At 48.6% G+C, this 25754-nt stretch overlaps 1 protein-coding gene across 2 annotated transcripts; it reads left to right on the plus strand.

The window, feature by feature from the left end:
- The first annotated feature begins 3082 nt into the window (after nt 1–3082).
- Nucleotides 3083–25278, plus strand: LDHB (lactate dehydrogenase B). 2 transcript variants are annotated; one of them, XM_048499532.1, is made up of 8 exons: nt 3083–3253; nt 13020–13154; nt 13901–14018; nt 14734–14907; nt 16809–16982; nt 21080–21197; nt 22411–22534; nt 24877–25278. In XM_048499532.1, exons 2-8 carry the CDS (start codon nt 13029–13031, stop codon nt 25042–25044), a joined length of 1002 nt encoding a protein of 333 aa, XP_048355489.1. In that variant the 5' UTR covers nt 3083–3253; nt 13020–13028; the 3' UTR covers nt 25045–25278. The 2 variants fall into 2 exon arrangements, with proteins under 2 accessions (XP_048355489.1, XP_048355488.1); XM_048499531.1 differs by lacking the exon at nt 3083–3253 and adding an exon at nt 6899–6917.
- Nucleotides 25279–25754: the final 476 nt, after the last annotated feature.

A 25754-nucleotide genomic window follows, 5' to 3' on the forward strand; every position in this document is an offset into this window, starting at 1 on the left:
CTCTTGTGAACTTCGCCAAGATCCTCTTGCAGGGCCCAGACAGCTGGAGGAAGAGTGTTCCACCAGGCAGGGGCCAGGGCTGTAAAAATCCTGGCCCACGTGGAGGCCAGCCGCATCATTGAGGGGCCAGGGACTACCAGCAGATTGGCCTCCGCTGAGCGCAGAGGCCTAGTAGGGACATATGGGGTAATGCGGTCCCAAAGGTATGAGGGTCCCAGGCCGCCTTAAGTTATATTTCTGGCCAACTCTTTCAGGACCGGTCTCTTTGATTACAGCATTATTAAAGCGTGGGCGCTCTGTTTAGATTCCTCCATGCTAAGTTCGAGGCCTACTGACACGGTTATTGGGGTCTGGTACCAATCAAGGAGGGGTACTCGGAAGGGTTACACCTGAGGTGAGAGAGCGCAGATTTGTGCAGGTATAAGTCAGATGCGACGTGTACATTTCTCGACTGTGCTTCCAACTGATTTTAACCAGCTAAGGCCCAGGACACATCTTTGGTCTTTTCTGCACAGCAGAAATAAAATGCCCTGCAGACATTTTTAAAGGATCCATTTTGGCTTTTTTGTTTGTTAGTTTGTTTGCACAGCGCGGACAAATGGCCAGCCAAAATGGTTCGTTTTTCCCGCCTACTGCCTGATGGAACTCTTGTCGGTTTCATAGTTGTGCCTGCCATTTTGTGGGCTGATGCAGAGATTCTCCAAGCCTCTGCCATTTGGTGAAGGTTTCCCATGGGTGTTTCCTCTGCTTGCAGCTCGCCCAATGGCCGTTGTGCTGTAAAAGGCAGATGAATACAGTTTGTTTTGCCTGGCCATTCCACGCATATGTTGTTTTTCCTTTTCTGTTTTGTTTTGAGGGTGCTGTCTGCAAAGCTACGAGGACACAACACGCATATTCGAGTTGCCGTAGCTTCTCAGACAGCTCCCTCAAAACAAAACAGAAAAAATGACATGTGTGGGATCGCCAGGCAAAGCAAACATTATTCATCTCCAATGGCCATTGGATGAGCTGCAAGCGAGCCGTTTAGAGTTGCCTCAGCTGGCTTGTGGACCTAGTGTGCCCCCTCAAGTGACTGGATCTGACCCTGGAACCACATGTTCGACACCCCTACTTTGCAGCATGCAGTGGAATAAGGCCTAGGAAAGCTGAGTCAAGCAAAGAACTTCTGCCAATTCTATATAATATTGGATGAGGCAGATCTCATTGCTGCTTGAAGCAGGGAACACATCAGTGCGTAATGCGCCTTGCTTGTTTGAGACTGGGAATCTTAATAGGCCACAAACTGAACGTGAGTCAGCAGTGTGATGCGGCAGCCAAAAAAGCCAATGCGATGCTGGGCTCCATCAGTAGGAGTATAACGTCTAGATAGAGGGATATGATAGTACCTCTCTACTCTGCATTGGTAAGACCTCACCTGAAATCCTGTCTCCAGTTCTGGGCACCACAATTCAAGAAAGATATTGACAAGCTGGAAGGGGTCCAGAGGAGGGCAACCAAGATGGTAAAAGGTTTGGATTCCATGCCCTATGAGGAGCAGGTTAGGGGACTGGCAGGGGCGGAGCAAGGGGGAACTGTGCCCGAGGCATGCTTGTGTCCCGTGCCCCTGCTACGCCCTGGAACGCCCCCACACCGGAGTGTGCCCGGTGCATCACGCCCCACTCCATTCCCTTGGCGTTACGCCACTGGCGACTGGATATATTTAGTTTGGAAAAGAGAAGGTTAAGGGGTGACATGAACAGAATAGAATAGAATCTTTATTGGCCAAGTGTGATTGGACACACAAGGAATTTGTCTCCGGTGCATATGCTCTCAGTGTACATAAAAGAAAAATACATTTGTCAAGAATCATAAGGTTCAGCACTTAATGATTGTCATATAGGTCTAGTAAGCAATCAGGAAACAATCAGTAGTAATGAAAACATAAAATGTAAAATCATAAAATAAAATAAAATAAAATAAAATAAAATAAAATAAAATGTCAGCACAGGCTATAATCATACAGTCATAAGTGGGAGGAGATGGGTAATAGGAATGATGAAAAAAGTAGTGCAGTAATTATATAGTAAGTATATAATAAATAGTTTAACATTATCGAGGGAATTATTTGTTTAACAGAGTGATGGCATTCGGGAAAAAACCTGTTCTTATGTCTAGTTGTCTTGGTGTGCAGTGCTCTGTAGCGACGTTTAGAGGGTAAGAGTGATAGCCATGATAGCCATGTTTCTCCTCCTCCCCGGTGCCGCTGCTGAGCCTCTTTAAGCCGGATAAAACCACGATAGCCATGTTTCAGTATCTGAAGGGATGTCATGTTGAAGAGGGAGCAAGCTTGGATTTAAAGTACAGGAAAAGAGATTCCACCAAAACATTAGGAAGAACTTTCTGACTGATAAGGGCTGTTCGACAGTGGAACACGCTGCCTCGGACTGTGGTGGATTCTCCTTTGGAGGTTTTTTCAACAGAGGCTGCGTGGCCATCTGTCAGGAGTGCTTTGATGGTGTCTTCCTGGATGGCAGGGAATTGGATTTGACGGCCCTTCTGCTCTCTTCCAACTGTATGACGATTCTATGCTGCTTTTGCATCCGAAGCAACGCCTGGATTGCAAAAATCAGCAAAAGGAACTGGCCCAGAGTTAACATATGGGTCTCTCTGGCCGCTTTCATGCATCCTGAATAGTGCACTTTCAAGATCTGGGCAATGCACCTTCAATCCACTTTCAGTGCCACTTTAAAGATCTAGGTAATGCAATTTCAACCCATTTCCAATATTCATTTATTTCCCACATTTTTATCCCGCCCTATCCCAAAGGGCCCAGGGCAGGTTACAACGGTTAAAGCCCAATAAACCGTTTAAATGCAATAGTAACGCACTTTAAAGATCAGTCGCAACTAGTGAATTTTCCCTTCGCACACAGTCAAATCCAGCCATAAAGTGCATCGTTGTGCACGTCTGAACACGGCTCGCTTTAGCGATGCCCGGGCCCGGTGGCCCTCCTTCCCCTGCGCCCTCCCCTCCCCTTGGGTGTCCTTGCAGCGGATTGCGTGAGCCGCAAGGGCGGGCGCCGCGCCGCTTTTCCCAATCAGACGCCAGCAAGGCGAAGCCGGGCCGCCTCCTTCGCCGGGCCTGACCTTGCCTCCTTCTCCTCTACCGGCCCCGCTGCGCTCGCCTGCCGCTTCCTCCTCCTCCTCCTCCTCCTCCCCGGTGCCGCTGCTGAGCCTCTTTAAGCCGGATCCGGACCACCCAGGCCAGCCCGCAGGTGGGTGCCCCGACCTCTCCTCCCTCCTTCCGTGCGCAGCCTGGAACGAGCGGGTGGGTTTGGCTGCCCAGCCTTGCCCGGGATTTGGATGCCCCCCGAGGAGCCCTGAATTGCACGACCGGGCCTTCCCATGCACCCCACTCCCCAAGATCTCCCCCACTTTTGGCACAGGTCGTCGGGAGAGCAAGTGACCCACCCTTCGGAATGCATGGTTGTGTTGCAAATAACGGGTCCCATGGAAGCTTTGGGAGGGGGGGGGGAGCGCATTGCAATGCGCAGCTGACCGGGGGAAGTGCATTTCCATCGCAGTTGGGTTTGCATTGCAGTTCACAGATGTCCGGGCGTGGGGGGGGGGGGGGGGGGTTGTGCCACCTCCCCAGACCTGGAGAAAAAGACGCTTGCTCCGATGGCGGAGGTTGGTGCGTCTCTCTCTCTCCCCCCCCCCCCCCCCCGGAAGGCCTCTTTCTTTGCAATCTTGCTGGCTGGCGTGGAAACTTGGCAGCTTTTCAATCTAAAGCATCTGCCAGTCATTTGCAGGAAATGCGCGGGGGGGGGCAGCATGGCGCATGCATGTGCTCGTCGGGAGGGCGGAGCAGGAAGGAGAGTTTTAGCGGGGGGGGGGTTGCTAATACATCTCTTAGCATCCCCCCTCCCGGAAGTGAAATGGGGAGGCCCCATCCAGGATCGCTCGGGCCATCTGCGCATGTAAAAGCCGGCGCCCCCAATTGGGGGTGTGTGGGGCATTCATTCATTCTGACGTCCCTGCGGAGCCGCATCCTGCTCGGCTTAGTCATTCCAGGACAGCGGGCGATTCATTCTGCTCCCCGCGTGCTGCAACCCGGATGACTCAATGCAGCCTGTAAACTCCCGAGTAGGCCGAATGAATCGCCATGTTAGGCAGGAGAAGGTGGTCGAAGCCTCGATTTGAGCAACGCAGACTTTAGAGTTGAATGTCCCTGTAATTTTTTTTAAAGGAGCAAAAACTCCCCGCATGCAGCAATCTAGCCTCTCAGGGAGAGAATTGGCACAGCTGTCTCCCGGTAGGAACTGGCTTGATTCCATGCAAATAGCATTTTTTGAAAGCTGGGGAGTGTTTGAAAAGATGCTTCCTCTTATGTGTCTGCAGAATGATCTCACCATAAGGGCCGAGTCCTGACCTGAAAGTCCCACTGTGTCTTAAAAACACTCCCCGTAGCAAAAACTGAGATGAGTCACGGCACCCTCATTTCGCCTGAGATGGGCCTAGCTTAGGTAAAAGTGGAACCGGGCTTTTAAATGGGCTCTACCTTTTTGGAGGTAAGTTTAAGAGGTCTGCAGCTGGATCAGAGGTGGAGATACCACATTTTGAATGTGTAGGTCATGTGCCACCAAGTCACTTCCGCGTACGGCGACCCTATGAACGGCTGACCTCCAGAATGTCCTTGTTAACAGCTTTGCTCCCCTCTTGCAAACTGAAGACTGTGGCTTCTTTCATTGACTCAGAACACCACTTCCTTTTGAATACGCTTCTTCATTTTAAGTCTCGGGCCTCCTCCGCACATGCAGAGTAATGCACTTTCTATCTACTTTACGGCTGGATTTTACTGTGCAGAATAGCAAAATCCACTTGCAAACAGTTCTGAAAGTGCATTATTCTGCATGGGCGGAACGGGCCTCAGATGGGACTATGGATCAATGGTACAGCCATGCACCGCACCGATCCCTTCCGTCTCTGCTTTAAAACAATCCGGCGATGTGGAATATCTCCTTCCGGGACCCCGGAGAGCTGCCGCCAGTCAGCATCCAGTTAACCACCACGTCGATCCTGGTAGACCAGTGAGCTGGCTGCAATAAGACGGCTGCATGCTCACATTTTTGTTAAAGAAACCCTCTAAAACATAGGTGTCAAACTCGTGGCCCTCCAGGTGTTATGGACTACAGTTCCCATCATCCCCTGCCAGCATCATGCTGGCAGGGGATGATCAAAAGGCTATGAATCCAACATCTGCTCAGGAAATCCCTCAGCATCCCTGGAGAACGCGATCGGAGGGACGCGAGTTTGACACCTGTGCTCTAAAATATCTCATTATTAGCTGCGGTTTTTTGTGGGGGAGGCATTCCAATATGCCCCACCCTATCCCTGCAGTCTGAACTGTTGCGGTCCATTCCTGTGTGGGGTAGTGGTTAAGAGCAGGTGGACTCTAATGTGGAGAACCGGGTTTGATTCCCCATCCCTCCACATGAGCGGCAGACTCTTATTTGGTGAACTAGATTTGTTTCCCTGCTCCTACACATGAAGCCTACTGGGTGACCTTGGGCTGGTCACAGTTCTCTCAGAACTCTCTCCACTGCACAAGGTGTCCCTAGTGGGGAAGAGAAGGAGTTTGGAAGCTTTTTTGACCCTCCTTGTTGAGAAAAGCGGGGTATAAATCCAGACTCTTCTTCTCTTCTGAATGTGTAGACTAACCACAGAATAAGTCAGAGTTATCTCTCTGCCAGAAATTATAATAGGGTCCTACTTGACTGTGTGGGCGACGTAGTTCCCTGTTTAGAGTGGCATGTTCCCGAGCCAACTCCTGGGAACGTGGCTGATGGGTCTTGGACACACTGAAGGGAGTTCTGAAGTGCACTGGAGCTAACCTTATGTGTCCCTTTGCCATGATCAAAGGGCATATTGATCCTTGTCCTTGGAATGAGGCTGGAAGCGCATCTGAGCTCCGATGTTGTCGTTGAAGTATCAGACTAGGATCTGGGAGACCCGGTTCGAATCCCCGCTTTGCTGTGAATATTTCCTGGGTGACCTCGGGCCCATTACATGCTTTTAGCCTAACCTACGTCACAGGGTGAGGATAACGTGGAGAGCGATGTAAGCCATGCTGGGGAGAAGGGCAGGATATAAACTAACAAAATGAAGTACATCAATAAATATAGAAATTTGTTGCGGTGTGACTGCAAGCTTACAGATTTGGCAGGTATGAAATGACTATCTGGGGTCAAGTACCACTGACAGTCAATGAAAGGTTTTTTCACCTGCCTCTAATTTTTGGAAGGTGCTTGAGTGATGAGACATTATGGGGTTATGGTTTTAGTTGTTATGATCTATATTTTGGGGTCGGGGTTATGGTTTTAGTTACAGTGACCTATGCTTTGGATTGTTATGTTTTTAAACTCTGTGAGCCGCCATGAGCCCAACCCTGGTTGGCAACCACGGGATACAAATTTAATAAAATAATAATGATAACATTATTTACAGATTTCTAATCCTCTATGTCAACTTGATCGTTACGTTAGACTCTGCCACGTTTGTTAAATGCCACGTTGCCGAATCTCACCAGCTCCCAGCTCACATCGTCGCGGTTCGACTCCTGTAGAAAAACGAGGCAGTTAGCAAATACGTGGCCCTGATGTCTTCCTCCCCATTCCTGTTTTGTGTGTTGTTGTAGATTGTAAGCCCCTCCGGGCAGGGACCATGTCAGTTCTCGGTTACCAGCGTGTGGTCGGAAAGCACTAGAAACTCACCATGAGTGATTTCATGTGCTTTCTTTTTACCCACGCGATGACCACGGACACAGGGTGGTCCACAGAAGAAGAGGACGAATATGAGGATCAGAACAAGGATCCGAACAAGGATCAGAACAAGGATCAGAATAAGAATCAGAACAGGGAGGAAACCTTCCAGCAAAAGGTAAGCCTGAGAGCCGTTCAGCAGTTGAGAGCGGAGACCAGGACAGGGGAACTTAGCTGATTCTTCTCTTCCAAACACAAACCCATTATTGGTGCCTGTTATTGAGACCAACCAAAATGGCTGCCGTTATTGGCCCCTCCCCTTTCTTCACAGAAAGCTGAACTCCAGCTTCATTTTGTCTATCCATACATATCTGGCGTTTGACACGAGGGGTAGAGAAGAGACTTAAAACTGGTCTGAACTGCCTTTCCTTGCCCCTTGTACCCTCCCCTGTTTTTGATGAAGAATTCTGGAATGCACACAAGGCCATCCGCCATTTTGTACAATTTCAATTGCCCTTCCTCAAAGGTGTGACGTGGCTTTTATTTGGAGGGTTTTATTTTGACAGTCTGCAGCCCCTTATAGAGTAGCTTGATTAAAAAATCAAACCAGTTTGTTAAAGCCCCATAATTATTGAAGGGGGTTGCCCATTCGCAGAGGGGGGAGGCATGACTTGGGTCCTACACTAAGCGTCGTAAATATAGCAGTGCTGGTCAGAAAACTGTTGGCGAGTTTTCAGTTTCAACAAGCTTGTGGCACTTTTGCCAAGAGCGATGGATTTGCATGCGAAGAGCTAGATTCGAGTCCAGTAGAAAAACCAACAGGATTTTCAGGATATCAGCTTTCGAGAATCAAACTCCCGGCGTGGTGTAGTGATTAAGAGCTGTGGACTGTAGTCTGGAGAACCGGGTTTGATTCCCCACTCCTCCACATGAGCGGCAGACTCTTATCTGGAGAACTGGATATGTTTCCCTGCTCCTGCACATGAAGCCTGCTGGGTGACCTTGGGCCAGTCGTAGTTTTTCAGAGCTTTCTCAGCCTCACCTGCCTCACAAGGTGTCTGTTGTGGGGAGAAGAAGGAAAGCCAGCAAAGAGCGTGGAGGGGCTAACCTGCCTCCATCCCTTTGTGCATCCTTACGGAGCCATACAGAGCTCTGCGGCAGGATCCTGAAGGACAAACAGACCAGGACTGCGAGGGAGCCTGGCTGAGTCTCCCTTGCAGTCTTTCTTTGTATATCATATATTTTATTAATTTTCTCAGGTATCATTAAAAACATATAGAAAGAGAAAAAAGAAAATACTGTTACCTATAAGCTATATGTATATATATTAACTCTAACACATTGGATCTTAGAATTACAACACTGAGAGAACATGACAGTTTAAAAATCCGTTACCTTCTTACCTTTGGTTCTAAAACAGCAATATCTAGTAAGTAATTACTTATACCTTAATAACAAATTAATGTTCTTGCTATTATTCTTACATAATTAATTCAGCCTCATGTAAGAAACACAGTTCCCATTTCTCATTTTGCATTTTGATGTGACTTTGATGTGATTTTATATTGTTTATGCCAAATAAAGGCTGAATGGAAGAAGAATTTCTCATCAAACTCATGTTTTAACCATCTGTTTACAAGATTTGTTAATTTGGCCATTGTAGCCTATTCTCTAACTTTATCTTCCCAGAGTTCTGTGTTCAGATCTCTTTCAGTTTTCCAGCAGGAGGCAACTATTACCCTTGCCACTGCTAACAAGTGCCAACATAGTTCATTAAGCTTCTTTGGACGATTTTCAGCAAAATGCCTACAGGCGTAGTTTTAGCAATAAAAGAAAATTTCCCATGCGATCTTGAGTATCCCAGCAGCCCAGAGGCAAGGTGAAAGGGTTCCCAGTTTGGTGTGACTGGGAAAGAAATGATTTCTTTGATTGGAAGACCTTGAAGTTAAGGGCACGAGGATTTAAAAAGCTCTCCAGCTGAGACCGGCTGGAGAGGAAGGCAGGTTCGGTGCGGACAGAATTCATTTCCTTTTTTCTTTCCTAAAAAAAGTTTGTTCTTGCATCTCAGCCAAACGTCATCTGATCCCCAGGTTCAAGGGCTAGGGAAACACGGTGGATCTTTGTCTCTCAAATCGGCAGAGATTATCACCTCGATCTGACTTCCCCTGTGCCAAGGTCACCGCTCGGATTGCCAGCAGACTTGGAGGTGGATCAAGATATGCCAATAATTCTCTCCCGCCTCCCGCGCACTGGGAGCAAAAATGCCTTTTGGCAAGTCTCCAGCCCAAGAGGACGGCAGAGTGAAGGCAGCTGGAGCGAACGGCCTGTACCCGATCACTTGGCTCAGCTGGAGTGGCTGTTTCACCTGTGGAGGACTTAGAACTGGGGTCCCCAACGCGGTCCCCTGGGATGCCTCTCTGTTACGCCTTTTCTAGTGCCCAACAAGTGATTTTAGAAAGTGGGTCAGGTGAGGCTTTTGCCCAGAAAGTCTTCAGGTGGGCCACTGGAGAGTTGCTGGACTGCAGATTTTTAAAAATGTTGCTTGGGCACCATATATCCTCACAGGGATCTTTGCTGTCTTACCCGAGGGTAAGCTGGATGGCATTCTTGGCCTCCCGTGGCTGCAAATTTTGTGGCAGTGCCTACCACATTGAAGAAGAAGAAGAAGAGGAGGAGGAGGAGTTTGGATTTATATCCCCCCTTTCTCTCCTGCAGGAGACTCAAAGGGGCTGACAATCTCCTTGCCCTTCCCCCCTCACCACAAACACCCTGGGAGGTAGGTGGGGCTGAGAGAACTCCGAGAAGCTGTGACTAGCTCCAGGTCACCCAACTGGCGTGTGTGGGAGTGTACAGGCTAATCTGAATTCCCCAGAGAAGCCTCCACAGCTCAGGCGGCAGAGCGGGGAATCAAACCCGGTCCCTCCAGATTAGATACACGAGCTCTTCACCTCCTACGCCACTGCTGCTCCCTTGAATAAAGAAACAAAATGTATTTTGAACCCAAACGTGCCTTCCAAAGCGGCTCCTTAGAATTTGGAAAACTCGTATAGACGATAATTTAAAATTTAATACGAGCATCAATTGGGGGACGGATTTTCTGACGGTGTGGAATTGAAGGACGACGGAGAGAGGCTTAGTCAATAATTGTTGGGTTCAGGAGGGTTCAGAGCTTGTAGCTGGTTGCGTGAATAGTGTCTTCTTATTGTGGGATTGTTGAGATTGCATGGGGGTTTCAGTGAGAAAGGCAGGCTATAAGTGAAGTATGTTCGCTGCATTGCAGGAGGTTGGACTCGATGGCCCTTGTGGTCTCTTCCACAGGAGCAGCAGTGGCGTGGGAGGTTAAGAGCTCGTGTATCTAATCTGGAGGAACCGGGTTTGATTCCCAACTCTGCCACCTGAGCTGTGGAGGCTTATCTGGGGAATTCAGATTAGTCTGTACACTCCCACACACGCCAGCTGGGTGACCTTGGGCTAGTCACAGCTTCTCGGAGTTCTCTCAGCCCCACCTACCTCACAGGGTGTTTGTTGTGAGGGGGGAAGGGCAAGGAGATTGTCAGCCCCTTTGAGTCTCCTGCAGGAGAGAAAGGGGGGATATAAATCCAAACTCTTCTTCTTCTTCTATGATTCTTTCCCTCTTGTTATTAAACCATCTATTTAAGTGGATAGTTACCCCGTGCATTTTTATTAGGCTGTAATTGTATTGAATTAGAGATTGTGAAACGATGACCATCTTGCCTTCACTTGCGGGTTGTTGCGAGTGGGGACTTGCCCTTAAAGACCGAGAGTCTTCCGAAGCACCGTGAGACCTTTTTGAATTGGGCTGTCGGTAGACACAGGAATGTATTTGTTTCGCTCCTTAGCCTGCCGATCTCCAAAGTGTCCAAACCAACTTCTGAGTGAAACCATAATAAAGAAGACACATTTGGAAACACTGCTCCATTGTGTACCATCACAATAATACAACTCTATCAATGCAAATGATTCTTTGGAAATCTAGTGGGGGGAAATCCACATTGTGCCTATTTTGAGGAATGGATAATCTAATTTTTGACAGTGGGAGAAAAGAAGAAGAGTTTGGATTTATACCCCACCTTTCTCACCCGTAAGGAGACTCATGGCAGCTTACAAGCTCCTTTCCCTTCCTCTTCCCACAACAAACACCTTGTGAGATAGGTGGGGCTGAAAGAGTCCTGAGAGAACTGTGACAAGCCCAAGGTCACCCAGCAGGAATTTAGGAGTGCGGAAACGCATCTGGTTCACCAGATAAACCTCTGCCACTCAGGTGGAGGAGTGGAGAATCAAACCCGGTTCTCCAGATTAGAATCCACCTGCTCTTAACCACTGCACCACTCTGGCTCTCAACATAGGACTGTAAACAGTAGAGAGAAAAGAGGAATGAAATCTGTTTATCCTTTCTTGTTTTTCAAAACTGACCAAGATCAACAGCTGTCTGTACCCAAAAATCTCCTTTATTGGTCCCGCCTGGTGGAATGGCCTTCCTGAAAAAGTCGGGAAGATTTCCACACTTGTAGCATTCTGCAAAAATGTGTAAAACAAAGTGGGTTGGTGGCATTTTTATAAAGGAAACAGTTTTAGTTAATTGTGTGTGGAATTGTAAACGGTGTTCGTTGTGTTGTTCACTGTATTACACTTGTCTGCTGTGTTCTCCAATTTTGTAGTCTCCATTTGTTGTATTATGCAATATTGCAGTGTGGGGTTTTTTTAGATTTGTAATCTGTTTGTTGTCGACTGCATTAAACGCTTTCTATTGCAGCATTTCTTATTGTGGGATTGGTGAGATTGCATGGGGGGTTTCAGTGAGAAATGCTGGTTATAAGTGAAGTATGTCAATAAATAAACAAAATGAATTTTGAACCCAAAAGTGCCTTTCAAACGGCTCCTTAGAATTTGGAAATCTCGTTTAGATGGTAATTAAAAATTTAATACAAGCATCAGTTAGTTAGGGAACAGATTTTCCGATAGTGTAGGACTGAAGGACAACAGAGAGATGCTTAGTCAGTAATTGTTGGATTCAGGAGTGTTCAAAGCTGTAGCAGATCGCGTGAATGGTTTTTCCCTCCTGTTATTAAAACGCCTATTTCAATGGATAGTTGCCCCGTGCATTTTTATTAGGCTGCAATTCAGTGGTGGGATCGAAAAATTTTAGTAACAGGTTCCCGTGGTGGTGGGATTCAAACTGTGGCGTAGCGCCAATGGGGCTGGGCGGGGCACGACGTTGGCGTGGCGGGGCATTCCTGGGAGGGGCTGTGACAAGGACACAGCCGCTGCGCCGGTCCTTGGGCGGGAAACGAATGCACGCAGGCGCAGGCTGCCACGCACGCCGGTGCACCTCCTGCTAGACTGCTTCAAGTTCTGCGCGCTACTGCTGAGAGGAGGGGCGTGACTAAGGCAAAAATCACGTGGCAAAATCACCAATTAGTAACCCCCTCTCGGCACACACAAATAATTAGTCACCTACTCTCGGGAACCTGTGAGAACCTGCTGGATCCCACCTCTGCTGCAATTATATTATCTCTTTGTCGCATTGTGATCCTGTCTTTTCTCCAAGGGTGGCATCTGTAGTGCTGTCCTCCATTTTATCCTCACAATAATCCTGCAAAGTAGGCTAGGCTGAGAGAACGTGGCCTGGGATACCTGGAATCTTGCTCCCAGTTTGGCGCAAAGGACTTTTGGCTGTAATCTGGGTTGAGGAAGAGAGGGACTGAAGAAATATTTGGCCGGTCGGTCCCATCCTGTCTTCTATAAAAGCACATTCATTGGAAACGCAGTATCTCATCTGCAAGGAGTTGCGTGTGCGTTCGTTGACGGGAACTGGGTTGCAACGCTGAACCGCTTCATTATATAACATTTTCATACTTAATTAATCCATAAATTGTGCATAGCAACGGCTTTTCCTTAAGAGTTTCGTAACAGGGCAGTGATCCGTAGCGTTATGAAACAGCCCGTTCACAAATAAATTAAAACAAATGTTGCAATGGAAGGGAAATTGGATGGAAATGAATAATTCTAATTGGTAGGGGCCAAGTCTTGCTGCATTTTATTTATTTATTTTTATTTTATTCTTTAGATTTTTATACCGCCCTATCCCCAAGGGGGATTTTGAGCCCAAGGGGGATTTTGAACTATCCCCTCCCAACTTTGTAGTGTTAGATGCCATGGTATAGTTTGAAATGGGAAAACAACCCTCCCCCCCCCCCCGGCAAGTGAATGTAAAAACCTGACATTGTTTCATTTAACTATGTTTTCTGTATCTACTTAGCATTCCACAATGGCTTCCTTGAAGGACAAACTGATTACGTCAATTGCAGCTCCATCAACCCAACCGAACAACAAGGTCACTGTGGTGGGGGTCGGCCAAGTCGGGATGGCTTGTGCGATCAGCGTCCTGGTGAAGGTACGGTTAGCGCAGTGCTGGGATAAGTTTCGGGACTTCAGCATTGTTGGTTGGATCTGACCCGCTCTGTTATGGGTGGAAGAAGGAGGACGGGGCTCCTAGTCATTCTAGGTCCGTGGTGGCGAACCTATGGCACTCCAGATGTTCATGGACTACAGTTCCCATCAGCCCCTGCCAGCATGGCCAATTGACGTAGGTTCGCCACCACGGTTCTAGGTCTATCTGATGAATGTGTATTTGTTGTCCTGGTCTTCTTCTAAGGGACTTAAAATAGTTTTTGAGGTTCTGCCTCGAGAACTCTCTCAGCTCCAAGTGCCTCACGAGGTGTCTGTTGTGGGAAGGGAAAAGGCGTTTGTAAGCTGCCTTGAGTCTTCTTACCAGACAGCAAGGTGGGGTATAAATCCAAACTCCTCCTCCTCTTGGTAAATACCTTCTGTGGCGTAGTGGCTAAGAGCAGGTGCATTCTAGAGTCTGGAGGAACTGGGTTTGATTCTCCGCTCTGCCGCCTGAGCTGTGGAGGCTTCTCTGGGGAATTCAGATTAGCCTGTACACTCCCACACACGCCAGCTGGGTGACCTTGGGCTAGTCACAGCTTCTCGGAGCTCTCTCAGCCCCACCCACCTCACAGGGTGTTTGTTGTGAGGGGGGAAGGGCAAGGAGATTGTCAGCCCCTTTGAGTCTTCTACAGGAGAGAAAGGGGGGATATGAATCCAAACTCTACTCTTCTCTTCTTCCTTGCTGCCCAGGGTCTCTGTGACGAACTGGCCCTGGTGGATGTCATTGAAGACAGGCTGAAAGGAGAGATGATGGATCTGCAACACGGGAGCCTGTTCCTCCATACTCACAAGATCGTAGCAGACAAGGGTAAGGATTGGGTTAATAATTCATTCAGCTTTTGAAGGCTGCATTCATGGAGGAGAGATGCCTCAGTGGCTACTGGCTGTTATGACCTTGTAGATTCACAGGCTTGAAATGTTATTAGTGCGCCCAGAGCCTCTCACAAGGAACCGTTTCACAGTATTTTGGGCAACATTTCATTGCAGAGTCTCTAGCCGCCGCTTGAACGTCCTTCAAGGCAGAGTAGACAGTACTGACTAACGACGTGCCTTGGGATAAGGCATCTTTATCAGTGATGGGATCCAAAAATTTTAGTAACAGGTTCCCATGGTGGTGGGATTCAAATTGTGGCATAGCGCCAATGGGGCTGGGCGGGGCATGACAGGGGCGTGGCCAGGCATTCCGAGGGCGGGGCATTCCTGGGCGGGGCTGTGGCAAGGACGCAGCCGCTGCGCCGGTCCTTGGGCGGGAAACGAATGCACGCAGGCGCAGGCTGCCACAAACGCCGGTGTACCTCCTGCTAGACTGGTTCAAGTTCTGCGCGCTACTGCTGAGAGGAGGGGCATAACAAAGGCAAAAATCACGGGGCAAAATCCCCAATTAGTAACCCCCTCTCGGCACACACAAATAATTAGTCACCTACTCTCGGGAACCTGTGAGAACCTGCTGGATCCCACCTCTGATCTTTATATGTTTGGGTGCGCACGTGTCGGCCTAACCGTGTAATTCCTTCTGGCTGCAGACTACGCCGTCACCGCCAACTCCAAGATTGTCGTGGTTTCTGCCGGAGTCCGCCAGCAGGAGGGCGAGAGCCGCCTTGACCTGGTCCAGCGCAACGTGAACGTCTTTAAGTTTATTATCCCCCAGGTGGTGAAATACAGTCCCAACTGCATTATCCTTGTGGTGTCCAACCCAGGTAAATGTGACTTTTGGCCAAGCATAATTCCTATTGCCTGTATAAATGGACCTTGATTTGCATTTTCAACTATTATGAAGCCCGCTCTTCAAAACCTCTGATGCCACTCTAGCTGGCGCTGTGGATGAACAGGATTGGTAGAAATAACGCGCTGCTTTCTGTTATAAACTACTGAGGAAGGCAGTGGCAGACTGCCTTCTAAATATCGTCTGCCTAGTAAACGTTGTGATGTGACGCCACCGGTGGTGGGATCCAAAAATTTTAGTAACGGGTTCCCATGGTGGTGGGATTCAAACAGTGGCGTAGCGCCAATGGGGCTGGGCGGGGCACGATGGGGGGCGGGGCTGGGCATTCCGGGGGCGGAGCATTGCTGGGCGGGGTTGTGGCAAGGACGCAGCCGCTGCGCCGGTCCTTGGGCGGAAAACACACGCCGGTGCACCTCCTGCCAGACTGCTTCAAGTTCTGCCCGCTACTTCGGAGGAGGGGCAAAAATCACGTGGCAAAATCACCAATTAGTAACCCCCTCTCGGCACACACAAATAATTAGTAACCTACTCTTGGGAACCTGTGAGAACCTGCTGGATCCCACCTCTGGACGCCACCCCCCTGGGTCAGTAACGATCTGGTACTTGCAACCATTACCTTGGTTGTGAACGAAACACTCTGAGGAAGTGTGTTGTGCAACCGAGGGGTGAAAATTGTGATGTAGTTTAAAAGAAAGTTACATGGAGAAAATCTTTGGGGATGGAAGGGGGCTTGTATATTTGATTTCCCTTGCACGTTTGATTGTATACCGAGAGGGGTGGCTTCAAGGACATCATGAAGGAAGAGCTAGAGCAGATGTTAGGTGGAACTTTCATGGGAACTTTCCAACCTGTCGATTGTCCGAGTAGCTTATGGCACAAATAACATCATTGCATAGAGGTTCTCCATGAATCCCACCAGGTGCATGGCTTAGGCCACAGGTATCAAACTCGCGGCCCTCCAGATGTTATGGACTACAGTTCCCATCATCCCCTACCAGGATCGTGCTGGCAGGGGATGATGGGAACTGTAGTCCATAACATCTGGAAGGCCGTGAGTTTGACACCTGTGGCTTAGGCCCCTGATGCAGAATAATGCACATTCCTTCCACTTTTACAATTGTTTGAAAGTGGATTTTGCTATTCCGCACAATAAAATCCAGCTACAAAGGGCATTGAAAGTGGATTGAAAGTGCATTATTCTGCATGTGCGGAAGGGGCCCCAGAGGCTACGGAGATTCTTCGTATGGTATTCGCCCACACGGAAGCCATTGCAAAGTACCGTATATACTCGTGCATAAGCCGAACCGTGTATAAGCCGAGGCACCTAATTTTACTGCCAAAACCTGGGAAAACTTATTGACTCACGTATAAGCCGAGGGTGGGAAGCTGGGGTTTGAGGAAGCCCAGCCAGCTGGCAGGCAGAGGGAGCTCCTTATTTGGGCAGTGACATCAGGGGGGGTCACTGCCCAAATAAGGAGCTCCCTTTGCCTGCTGGGTGGGGTTTGAGGAAGCCCAGCCAACCAGGGTGCCTTGGGGTTCCCCCCTCCCCCTCCGAGGAGGACAGCAAGAAGCGGCTTGTGCAGCCGCAGGGAGGTCGTCCCGGGCCACGCCCCCAGCCTCAGCAGAGGCCTGAAGAGCCCGCTGGCTGCGGGGGTTTTCCCTTCACCCTCCAGGGAGGGCAGCAACAAGCGCTTGTGATTGCTGGTAAGCGGTGACTCGTGTATAAGCCGAGGGGGCATTTTTCAGCCTTAAAACAGGGCTGGAAAACTTGGCTTATACGTGAGTATATACGGTACTCTGTGTTACACATAGTCCTGACCGCGTAGGCACTGTGCATGTTGTGACCCTCATCTTTGTCTGTCTTCTCTTCCCCAGTGGACATCCTGACCTACGTCACGTGGAAGTTGAGCGGCCTGCCCAAGCACCGCGTCATCGGCAGCGGCTGCAACCTCGACACCGCTCGGTTTCGCTACCTGATGGCGGAAAAACTGGGGGTCCACCCCTCCAGCTGCCACGGCTGGATCTTAGGAGAGCACGGGGACTCGAGCGGTGAGTGGCGTTGTGACATGCAATGTCTTCTTGGAACACCTGAACCTGCCTGATTTATGCGGGGGGGGGGGGGGGAACTGCCCTCTTTAGCCAGATGCGATCTTTTCCTACTCACAGCGGTTGTCTGGACTTTGAAGGGTAGAGGTCTTTCCCATTCTTGCTCCCTGAAATGATGATGCCACCAGGTATTGAACCTTAGTGGGGGGTTTTTTACCTGTTCTTGTGCTGTCCTATTGAGCCAGGGACCTTTACAAGAGACTATCCTATTAACGTTATCAATACACACATGCGGAAACACGCAAATCTGAGGCCAAAAGAATTGATTCCCCATAGAATTTGTAAGACACCTCTTATTTTTCTACCATGGCGTACAGCCAAACAAGTCACTCAAAGGTGACTCTGTTTTTACATAAGGATTAAGGGAAGTCAAGTTGCAACATAAGGACATAAGAACAAGCCAGCTGGATCAGACCAGAGTCCATCTAGTCCAGCTCTCTGCTACTCGCAGTGGCCCACCAGGTGCCTTTGGGAGCTCACAGGCAGGATGTGAAAGCAATGGCCTTCTGCGGCTGCTGCTCCCGAGCACCTGGACTCTTAAGGCATTTGCCATCTCAGATCAAAGAGGATCAAGATTGGTAGCCATAAATCGACTTCTCCTCCATAAATCTGTCCAAGCCCCTTTTAAAGCTATCCAGGTGAGTGGCCATCACCACCTCCTGTGGCAGCATATTCCAAACACCAATCACACGTTGCGTGAAGAAGTGTTTCCTTTTATTAGTCCTAATTCTTCCCCCCAGCATTTTCAATGGATGCCCCCTGGTTCTAGTATTGTGAGAAAGAGAGAAAAATTTCTCTCTGTCAACATTTTCTACCCCATGCATAATTTTGTAGACTTCAATCATATCCCCCCTCAGACGTCTCCTCTCCAAACTAAAGAGTCCCAAACGCTGCAGCTTCTCATAAGGAAGGTGCTCCAGTTGTAAACCTCCTTAAGACGACCCCTCATGGGGTTTTCAAAGCAAGAAATGCTCAGAGGCAGTTTTCAATGCCTGCCTCTGAGTAGCGACCCTCGACTTCCTTTGTGGTCTCCCCTCCAAGAGCTAACCGGGACCAAGCCTGCTTAGCTTCCATGATCTGATGAGAGCAGGCCAGTCTGGGCCAGTATTTATTCATTTATTTTGCCATCCAGTCACACTGACTTATGGTGACCCCTGGTGGGGATTTCAAGGCAAGAGATGTTCGGAGCTGGTTTGTCATTCTCTGCTTCTGCGTCACACCCCTGGTATTCCTTGGAGGTCTCCCTTCCAAATGCTTGCCAGAGTTGATACTTGAGAGCGTGTGACCGGCCAAAGATCACCCAGCAAGCTTCCATGAAGAGAGCTAGCGTGGTGTAGTGGTTAAGAGCAGGTGGATTCTAATCTGAAGAACTGGGTTTGATTCCCCACTCCTCCACCTGACTGGCAGAGGCTTATCTGGGGAACCAGATGTGTTTCTGCACTCCTACATTTCTGCTGGGTGACCTTAGGCTAGTCACAGTTCTCCCTGGACTCTCTCAGCCCCACCTGCCTCACAAGGTGTCTGTTGTGGGGAGAGGAAGGGAAAGGAGCTTGTAAGCCACCTTGAGTCTCCTTACAGGAGAGAAAGGCAGAGTATAAATCCAAACTCCTCCTCCTCTTCTTCTGCTTCTTCTTCATGGCGGAGTGGAGATTCGAACCTTTGTTTCCCTGATCCTAGTCCGACACCTTAACTGTTACACCATGCTGACTCTCTGCAGCATTTTTAAGCAGATCAACAACAACAACAACCTTTATTTGGCATTTAAAATAGGTTCTTGAGCATTGCCAGACATTTTTGAAATACACAAATCAAGAGTACATTCAAATTGCAGACAGGAAGACTGTATATAGCAGTATACATTACTTAGAAAGTTCTGTCACTTGTAAAAGAAATTTTGCTACTTTTTCCAAGAGGATGACGTCTGTGTTGTTTAACAGAAGCTCCACAACAGAACAGTCAGAGTCTCTTCCAGATTTGTCTAGGGCCAGCCTGGGGGAGAAATTCCTAATGCTCACATATCTCGGACAGTCAAGAATAATGTGAGCAAGAGACTCCACTTGGTTTTTACAGTGTGGACAATCCCGATCCTGGAGAGGGATGGATAAGTAACGACCCTTTGTAATGGCCGATGGGAAGGTATTGGATCTGGCCCTTGTGATAATCCATCTCTGTTGGGGTTCAGTTAATAATTCAAGGTATTTGGCTATGTGCCCCTGTTCCGGTATTATTCCGACAGAGAGGGGTGAGCATGATTTATTTGCTTGCCCCGACAAGATATGATATTCCTGTTCTAAAAGTCTTTTAGGCAGATCTATAAAAGAGCTACTCGGGGAAGGTGGTTGATAGTACAGTCTAGTTCCGGACACGGCTGGTGGCTGGGTAGTGTCTCTTCCCCCTCTGGTCTTCATTGCTGGTGGCATGTGGAGGAAAGGAGCTCTTAGCCAGATCCCAGCATGACTGAATGGATGCCCAATCACTTTCTTCAGAAATTAGGCACATGAATAAGCAACTACACAGAGCCACTAATTTCTGTTCCAGCCTGGCACAACCATACCTGATAACACCCCGGAGGTAACATTCTGCACATTCCTGAGTGTTTTTCTCCTAGCCAAAGTGAACAGAATTCTCAAAACATGATTGCCGTAGGATATTTAAAAAACCCTTGTTCTCTGATTAGAAACAGGTTTTTCTGCTTCGTGAGGAGAGAGATGAAGGTTTGGATTGAGTCACGGCTGAAACTTGAGCGCTGAAATGTGCATTGTGCCAATTCAATGCATTTTGGGCCTGTGCAATTTCACCTTGCGGGGGGAACTCACGATGTTTGTGTAAAAAAATAATAACACTCCAGATGGAGGGTTGTATAGTTCCTCTTCACAGATTTTTACACAAGTTTCGGCTTTAGGGTGAAATGTACTCCCTGCGTCTTCCAGGGACATCTTGCACAATGTCACAATCTCTAGTAATCGGAAACTTGCTAAGCCGTACTGCTTGCGTGCCGTTTATTATCATGCAAGTACCATTTGCTTGGGTATGCTTGTTTAGAAAAAAAGTTGAGCTCACAAAGCTGTGTTGTTATTGTTTTAAACATCCTGATTCAATTTCCGAATCCTTTTACAAGTGACATTTCCATCATCTGGTCTATATAAAAGTCAGGCCTTGAGATTCAGTTACACTCTGACTAAGAAGAAGAGAAGAGTTTGGATTAATATCCCCCCTTTCTCTCCTGCAGGAGACTCAAAGGGGCTTACAATCTCCTTGCCCTTCCCCCCTCACAACAAACACCCTGTGAGGTAGGTGGGGCTGAGAGAGCTCCGAGAAGCTGTGACTAGCCCAAGGTCACCCAGCTGGCGTGTGTGGGAGTGCACAGGCTAATCTGAATTCCCCAGATAAGCCTCCACAGCTCAGGCGGCAGAGCTGGGAATCAAACCTGGTTCCTCCAGATTAAATACACGAGCTCTTAACCTTCTACGCCACTGCTGCTCTAAGCCCATGGAGAGTGGTGGAGTCTCCTTCTTTGGAGGTTTTTAAAGAGAGGCTGAGTGGCCATCTGTCAGGAGTGCCTTGATTGTGTGTTTCTGCATGGCAGGGGGTTGGACTTGATGGCCCTTGGGGGTCTCTTCCAACTCTATGATTCTAGATTAGAAATTTCTGTTTCTTATTTCCCCTTTTTCCTGCAGTACTGAAAACAAAGTCTTTGCTGCTTGTGGCAGAAAGCGTTGTCAAGTCGCAGCCAACCCTGTAGAGTTTCCAAAGGCTGGAGACATGCAGAGGTGGTTTTGCCATTGCCTGCCTCTGCATAGCTGCCTCAGAGTTCCTTGGTGGTCTTCCATCCAAGACCAGCCCTGTGTAGCTTCCAAGATCTAACTAGATGGCCGCCCCAGGCCTTGGCTATGTATCTGATCTAATGAATGAATTGCTGAACCACCTCTCCTTTTCCATAACGAGATCCTTCTTCTCTGTCGCTTCAGATGGGAAAGATACCCGAGATATAGTCAGGATTGAGTCTTAACCTGGATTATTTTTGCTGGGTTTTTTTGCAGTGCCCGTCTGGAGTGGGGTCAACGTGGCCGGCGTTTCATTGCAGGAGCTGAACCCTAAAATGGGAACTGACCAAGATCCTGAGAACTGGAAAGACGTTCACAAACAGGTGGTTGCCAGGTATGGAGACGCAGGTGGCCCACAGGAGCAGCGTTGCTATGTACATAACTGCTGGAGAGCCAGCGTGGTGTAGTGGTTAAGAGCAGGTGGATTCTAATCTGAAGAACTGGGTTTGATTCCCCGCTCCTCCACCTGACTGGCAGAGGCTTATCTGGTGAACCAGATGTGTTTCCGCACTCCTCCATTCCTGCTGGGGGACCTTGGGATAGTCGCAGTTCTCTCTGAACTCTTTCAGCCCTACCTACCTACCTCACAAGGTGTTTGTTGTGTGGACAGGAAGGGAAAGGAGCTTATAAGCCACCTTGAGTCTCCTTACAAGAGAGAAAAGTGAGGTATAAATCCAAACTCCTCTTCTTCTTCAAGCAGGAACAAACTTATGGCAATCATAGCAAGGGCCTTGCAAGACAAGTGAGGAGCAGAGGTGGTTGCCACCCTGCTTGGAGTTGTCATGGAAACTGCTGTCCTTTTAGGGCCCAGCAATATCACAAGATGGGCCCACCTGTCACCAGCCAAGATGCATTATGGTCCGTACAACTATTTGAGTTGTGTACCCCGCAGCTGCCTAGGACCTTGTGCAAGTCTCTCGTGTGTTAAGTGCCATCAAGTTGCAGCCAGCTTACAGCAACCTGGTCGAGGGAGCAGAGAGGGAGCAGCAGTGGCGTAGTGGTTAAGAGCAGGTGCATTCTAATCTGGAGGAACCAGGTTAGATTCCCCGCTTTGCCGCTTGAGCTGTGGAGGCTTATCTGGGGAATTCAGATTAGCCTGTGCACTCCCACATACACGCCAGCTGGGCTAGTCACAGCTTCTCATAGCTCTCTCAGCCCCACCCACCTCACAGGGTGTTTGTTGTGAGGGGGGAAGGGCAAGGAGATTGTAAGCCCCTGCAGGAGAGAAAGGGGGGATATAAGTCCAAACTCTTCTTCTTTTTCTATTGCCCTCAGTTCAGTTGGCCATCCCTCCGCCCTGCATTGGGGGGCAGGTACTCCATCAGTGGAGGATAGTCTGCTCCCCTCAGTGACCCAAAAGCTAAGATCTGGGCTAAATTGTGTATGGGTTGCTGGCTTTCTGGCTAGGCCGCCATCCTTAGATTTTAGCTCCTCCATAACACTGCGTCACTCTAATTGCCCGCATGACCTCTCATTTAATTTTCACTATTCATGAATATAACAAGACTTCTCTGTGATTTTGTTTCTTTATTTGTTTGTTTCGATAGTGCCTATGAGGTAATCAAGCTGAAAGGCTACACCAACTGGGCCATCGGCTTAAGCGTTGCCGACCTTCTGGAGACCATTTTGAAAAACCTTAACAGAGTTCACCCAGTATCCACCATGGTGAAGGTGAGGAGCAGCTATTTGGCTTGCTGTAATTTCTGCTCTGTTTTTTTTTCATAAGCATAAGCATTTTTATTGTCATTGTGCACGCACAACGAAATTTACAGCAGCATTCCTCGATGCACACAATTTCAGACTCCTACCCCATCCTCACTTTCCCCCTTCCTCCACCCATCCCTACACAGCCCCAAACACATCAACACGAAGCCGCGGAGTTCAGCATAGCCACAGCTCTAGAGTAGAAGCTGTCTCTAAGCCTCTCTGTCCTAGTTTTGATAGACCTATATCGTCTGCCGGATGGTAACAGTTCAAAAAGAGAGTGTGCTGGATGAGACGGGTCTCTCGGAATATTTTGGGCTTTCTTTAGGCTTTGGGAATTATAGAGTTCTTCCAAGGAGGGGAGAGGGCAGCCGATAATCCTCTGTGCGGTAGTGATCACCCTTTGGAGCGCCTTCCTATCTGCCACTGTGCAACTGGAGAACCATACACAGATGCAGTAGGTTAAGACACTCTCTATAGCACAGCGGTAAAAGGACACCAGGAGTTTTCCATTCAGTTGTTTTGCATGTAAAAAAAAAATATATAGGTAGAAATTAACAAGATAGAAAAAAGAAACCAGGTTCAAATCATAATTACAGTGAGTTCTTGAGACTGTTTTGCGTTCTTGCCACATACTGTTCCTTGTTCTAAATGGAAGAAGCAAGTCTTGGGTCGGGCTCTTGCTGCAGTGTGCTCTGAGGTCTAAGCGTATTCTGCCACCCGAATTAATTTATATTCTCACAATCCTATCTGTGAAGTGGTTGTAGTGAGAGAACCAAATGTAGTCATATGAGCAAAGGAAACCCAGTAATAACATATTAATATAATGTATGAACATCTGGTATGATCAGCCTTTACATCTGGATTGTGTCCAGAGGCCAAAAGTATGACATCCACCAGTAGCTTTTTCTGTGGGAGTTACTATGAGTTTGTGGTCTTTTTAAGAGGTAGGTTTAAAAAAAAATTATTTCATTTATGCCCCACCTTTTCCCCCCAGTGGGGACCCAAAGCACCTTACATTGTTTTCCTCTCTCTCTCTTTTGTCCTCAAAACAACCCTGTAAAGTAGGTTAGGCTGAGATACGTGATAGGTCTGAGATCGTCCAACAAGCTTCCATGGTGAAGTGGAGATTCGAACCGAGGTCTCCCAGGCCCTAGTCTGATACTTTACCTTCTACATCATGCTTGAAGGCTCCACAGGACCCCTGTTTTATGTTGCTGCTACAGATTTACACAGGTGTCTCTGGAATAGCTTACAGGTGTATGTTGGAAGGGAAGATGGCAACTACGCAAACGTGTTTGCCTAATCGAGACCTGAGAGTTCTCAACTTGATACTTCCATGGGAATGTCAACTCAATGCATGGCAGCTGTGAAAAAGGCAAACTCTATGCTGGGGATCATTAGGAAAGGAATTGAGAATAAAACTGCAAAGATTGTCATGCCCTTATATAAAGCAGTGGTGCGACCGCACTTGGAGTACTGTGTCCAGTTCTGGTCGCCGCATCTCAAAAAGGATATCGAGGAGATAGAAAAAGTGCAGAGAAGGGCAACAAGGATGATTGAGGGACTGGAGCACCTTCCCTATGAGGAGAGGCTGCAGCGTTTGGGACTCTTTAGTTTGGAGAGGAGACGTCTGAGGGGGGATATGATTGAAGTCTATAAAATGATGCATGGGGTAGAAAATGTTGACAGAGAGACATTTTTCTCTCTTTCTCACAATACTAGAACCAGGGGGCATCCATTGAAAATGCTGGGGGGAAGAATTAGGACTAATAAAAGGAAACACTTCTTCACGCAACGGGTGATTGGTGTTTGGAATATACTGCCACAGGAGGTGGTGATGGCCACTAATCTGGATAGCTTTAAAAGGGGCTTGGACAGATTTATGGAGGAGAAGTCAATCTATGGCTACCAATCTTGATCCTCCTTGATCTGAGATTGCAAATGCCTTAACAGTCCAGGTGCTCGGGAGCAACAGCCGCAGAAGGCCATTGCTTTCACATCCTGCATGTGAGTTCCCAAAGGCACCTGGTGGGCCACTGCGAGTAGCAGAGAGCTGGACTAGATGGACTCTGGTCTGATCCAGCAGGCTAGTTCTTATGTTCTTATGTGTATGTTGGAAGGGAAGATGGCAACTACGCAGTGCAAACGTGTTTGCCTAATCGAGACCTGAGAGTTCTCGACTTGGCCGAAGTCACCCAGGGAGCTTTTTGTGGCTGAGTGGGGGCTCGAACCCAGGTCTCACACATCCTAGTCCGACATTCTTGCTGGCTGTCGGTGTTCTCCAGCGCTCTATCCTCTCGTTGCAGGGAATGTACGGCATCGAAAACGAGGTCTTCCTCAGCCTGCCGTGCGTGCTCGGCTCTGCCGGGTTGACCAGCGTGATCAATCAGAAACTGAAGGATTCCGAAGTGGCCCAGCTCCAGGGGAGTGCAACCACGCTGTGGAACGTCCAGAAGGACCTGAAAGACCTGTAGGCCCGCCGGGAGGGCTCCTCGCCAGCAACAACCAGAAAACAACCAATCGTTCAAGACCCAGCTCGTGTTTCCAAGCCACACCCTCTCGTTCAAACTCCACAGGCGAGCTCCCATTAGCCATAGCAAAACAGTACCAGCTTTTCGTCCACCGTGCCTAAGGTGTGTGTTTGGGTTGTAACGCAGTCCTCCGGAACAAATAAAACCAGCTCCTTTCGTGTGCGCTCTGTTCTCCAACAAGGGCTTGTCGCTTCTTCTTTTTTTTGCCTCACACTGGGGCAAAAGCTTAAGGGCAGGATAAATACAGTTCTCTGCTCTTACATATTTTTTAAAAATTGAGCTCCTGCTTTTCTACCTGATGGGGACGTAAAGTTGCTCTCCATCTTCACAACAGCCTGTGAGGGGTGTCCTGTGAGGAGCAGCAGTGGCGTAGGAGGTTAAGAGCTCGTGTGTCTAATCTAGAGGAACCGGGTTTGATTCCCCGCTCTGCCGCCTGAGCTGTGGAGGCTTATCTGGGGAATTCAGATTAGCCTGTGCACTCCCACACACGCCAGCTGGGTGACCTTGGGCTAGTCACAGCTTCTCGGAGCTCTCTCAGCCCCACCCACCTCACAGGGTGTTTGTTGTGAGGGGGGAAGGGCAAGGAGATTGTAAGCCCCTTTGAGTCTCCTGCAGGAGAGAAAGGGGGGATATAAATCCAAAGTCGTCGTCTT

Source organism: Sphaerodactylus townsendi, linkage group LG06, assembly GCF_021028975.2.
Source record: "Sphaerodactylus townsendi isolate TG3544 linkage group LG06, MPM_Stown_v2.3, whole genome shotgun sequence".
Classification (NCBI taxonomy): domain Eukaryota; kingdom Metazoa; phylum Chordata; class Lepidosauria; order Squamata; family Sphaerodactylidae; genus Sphaerodactylus; species Sphaerodactylus townsendi.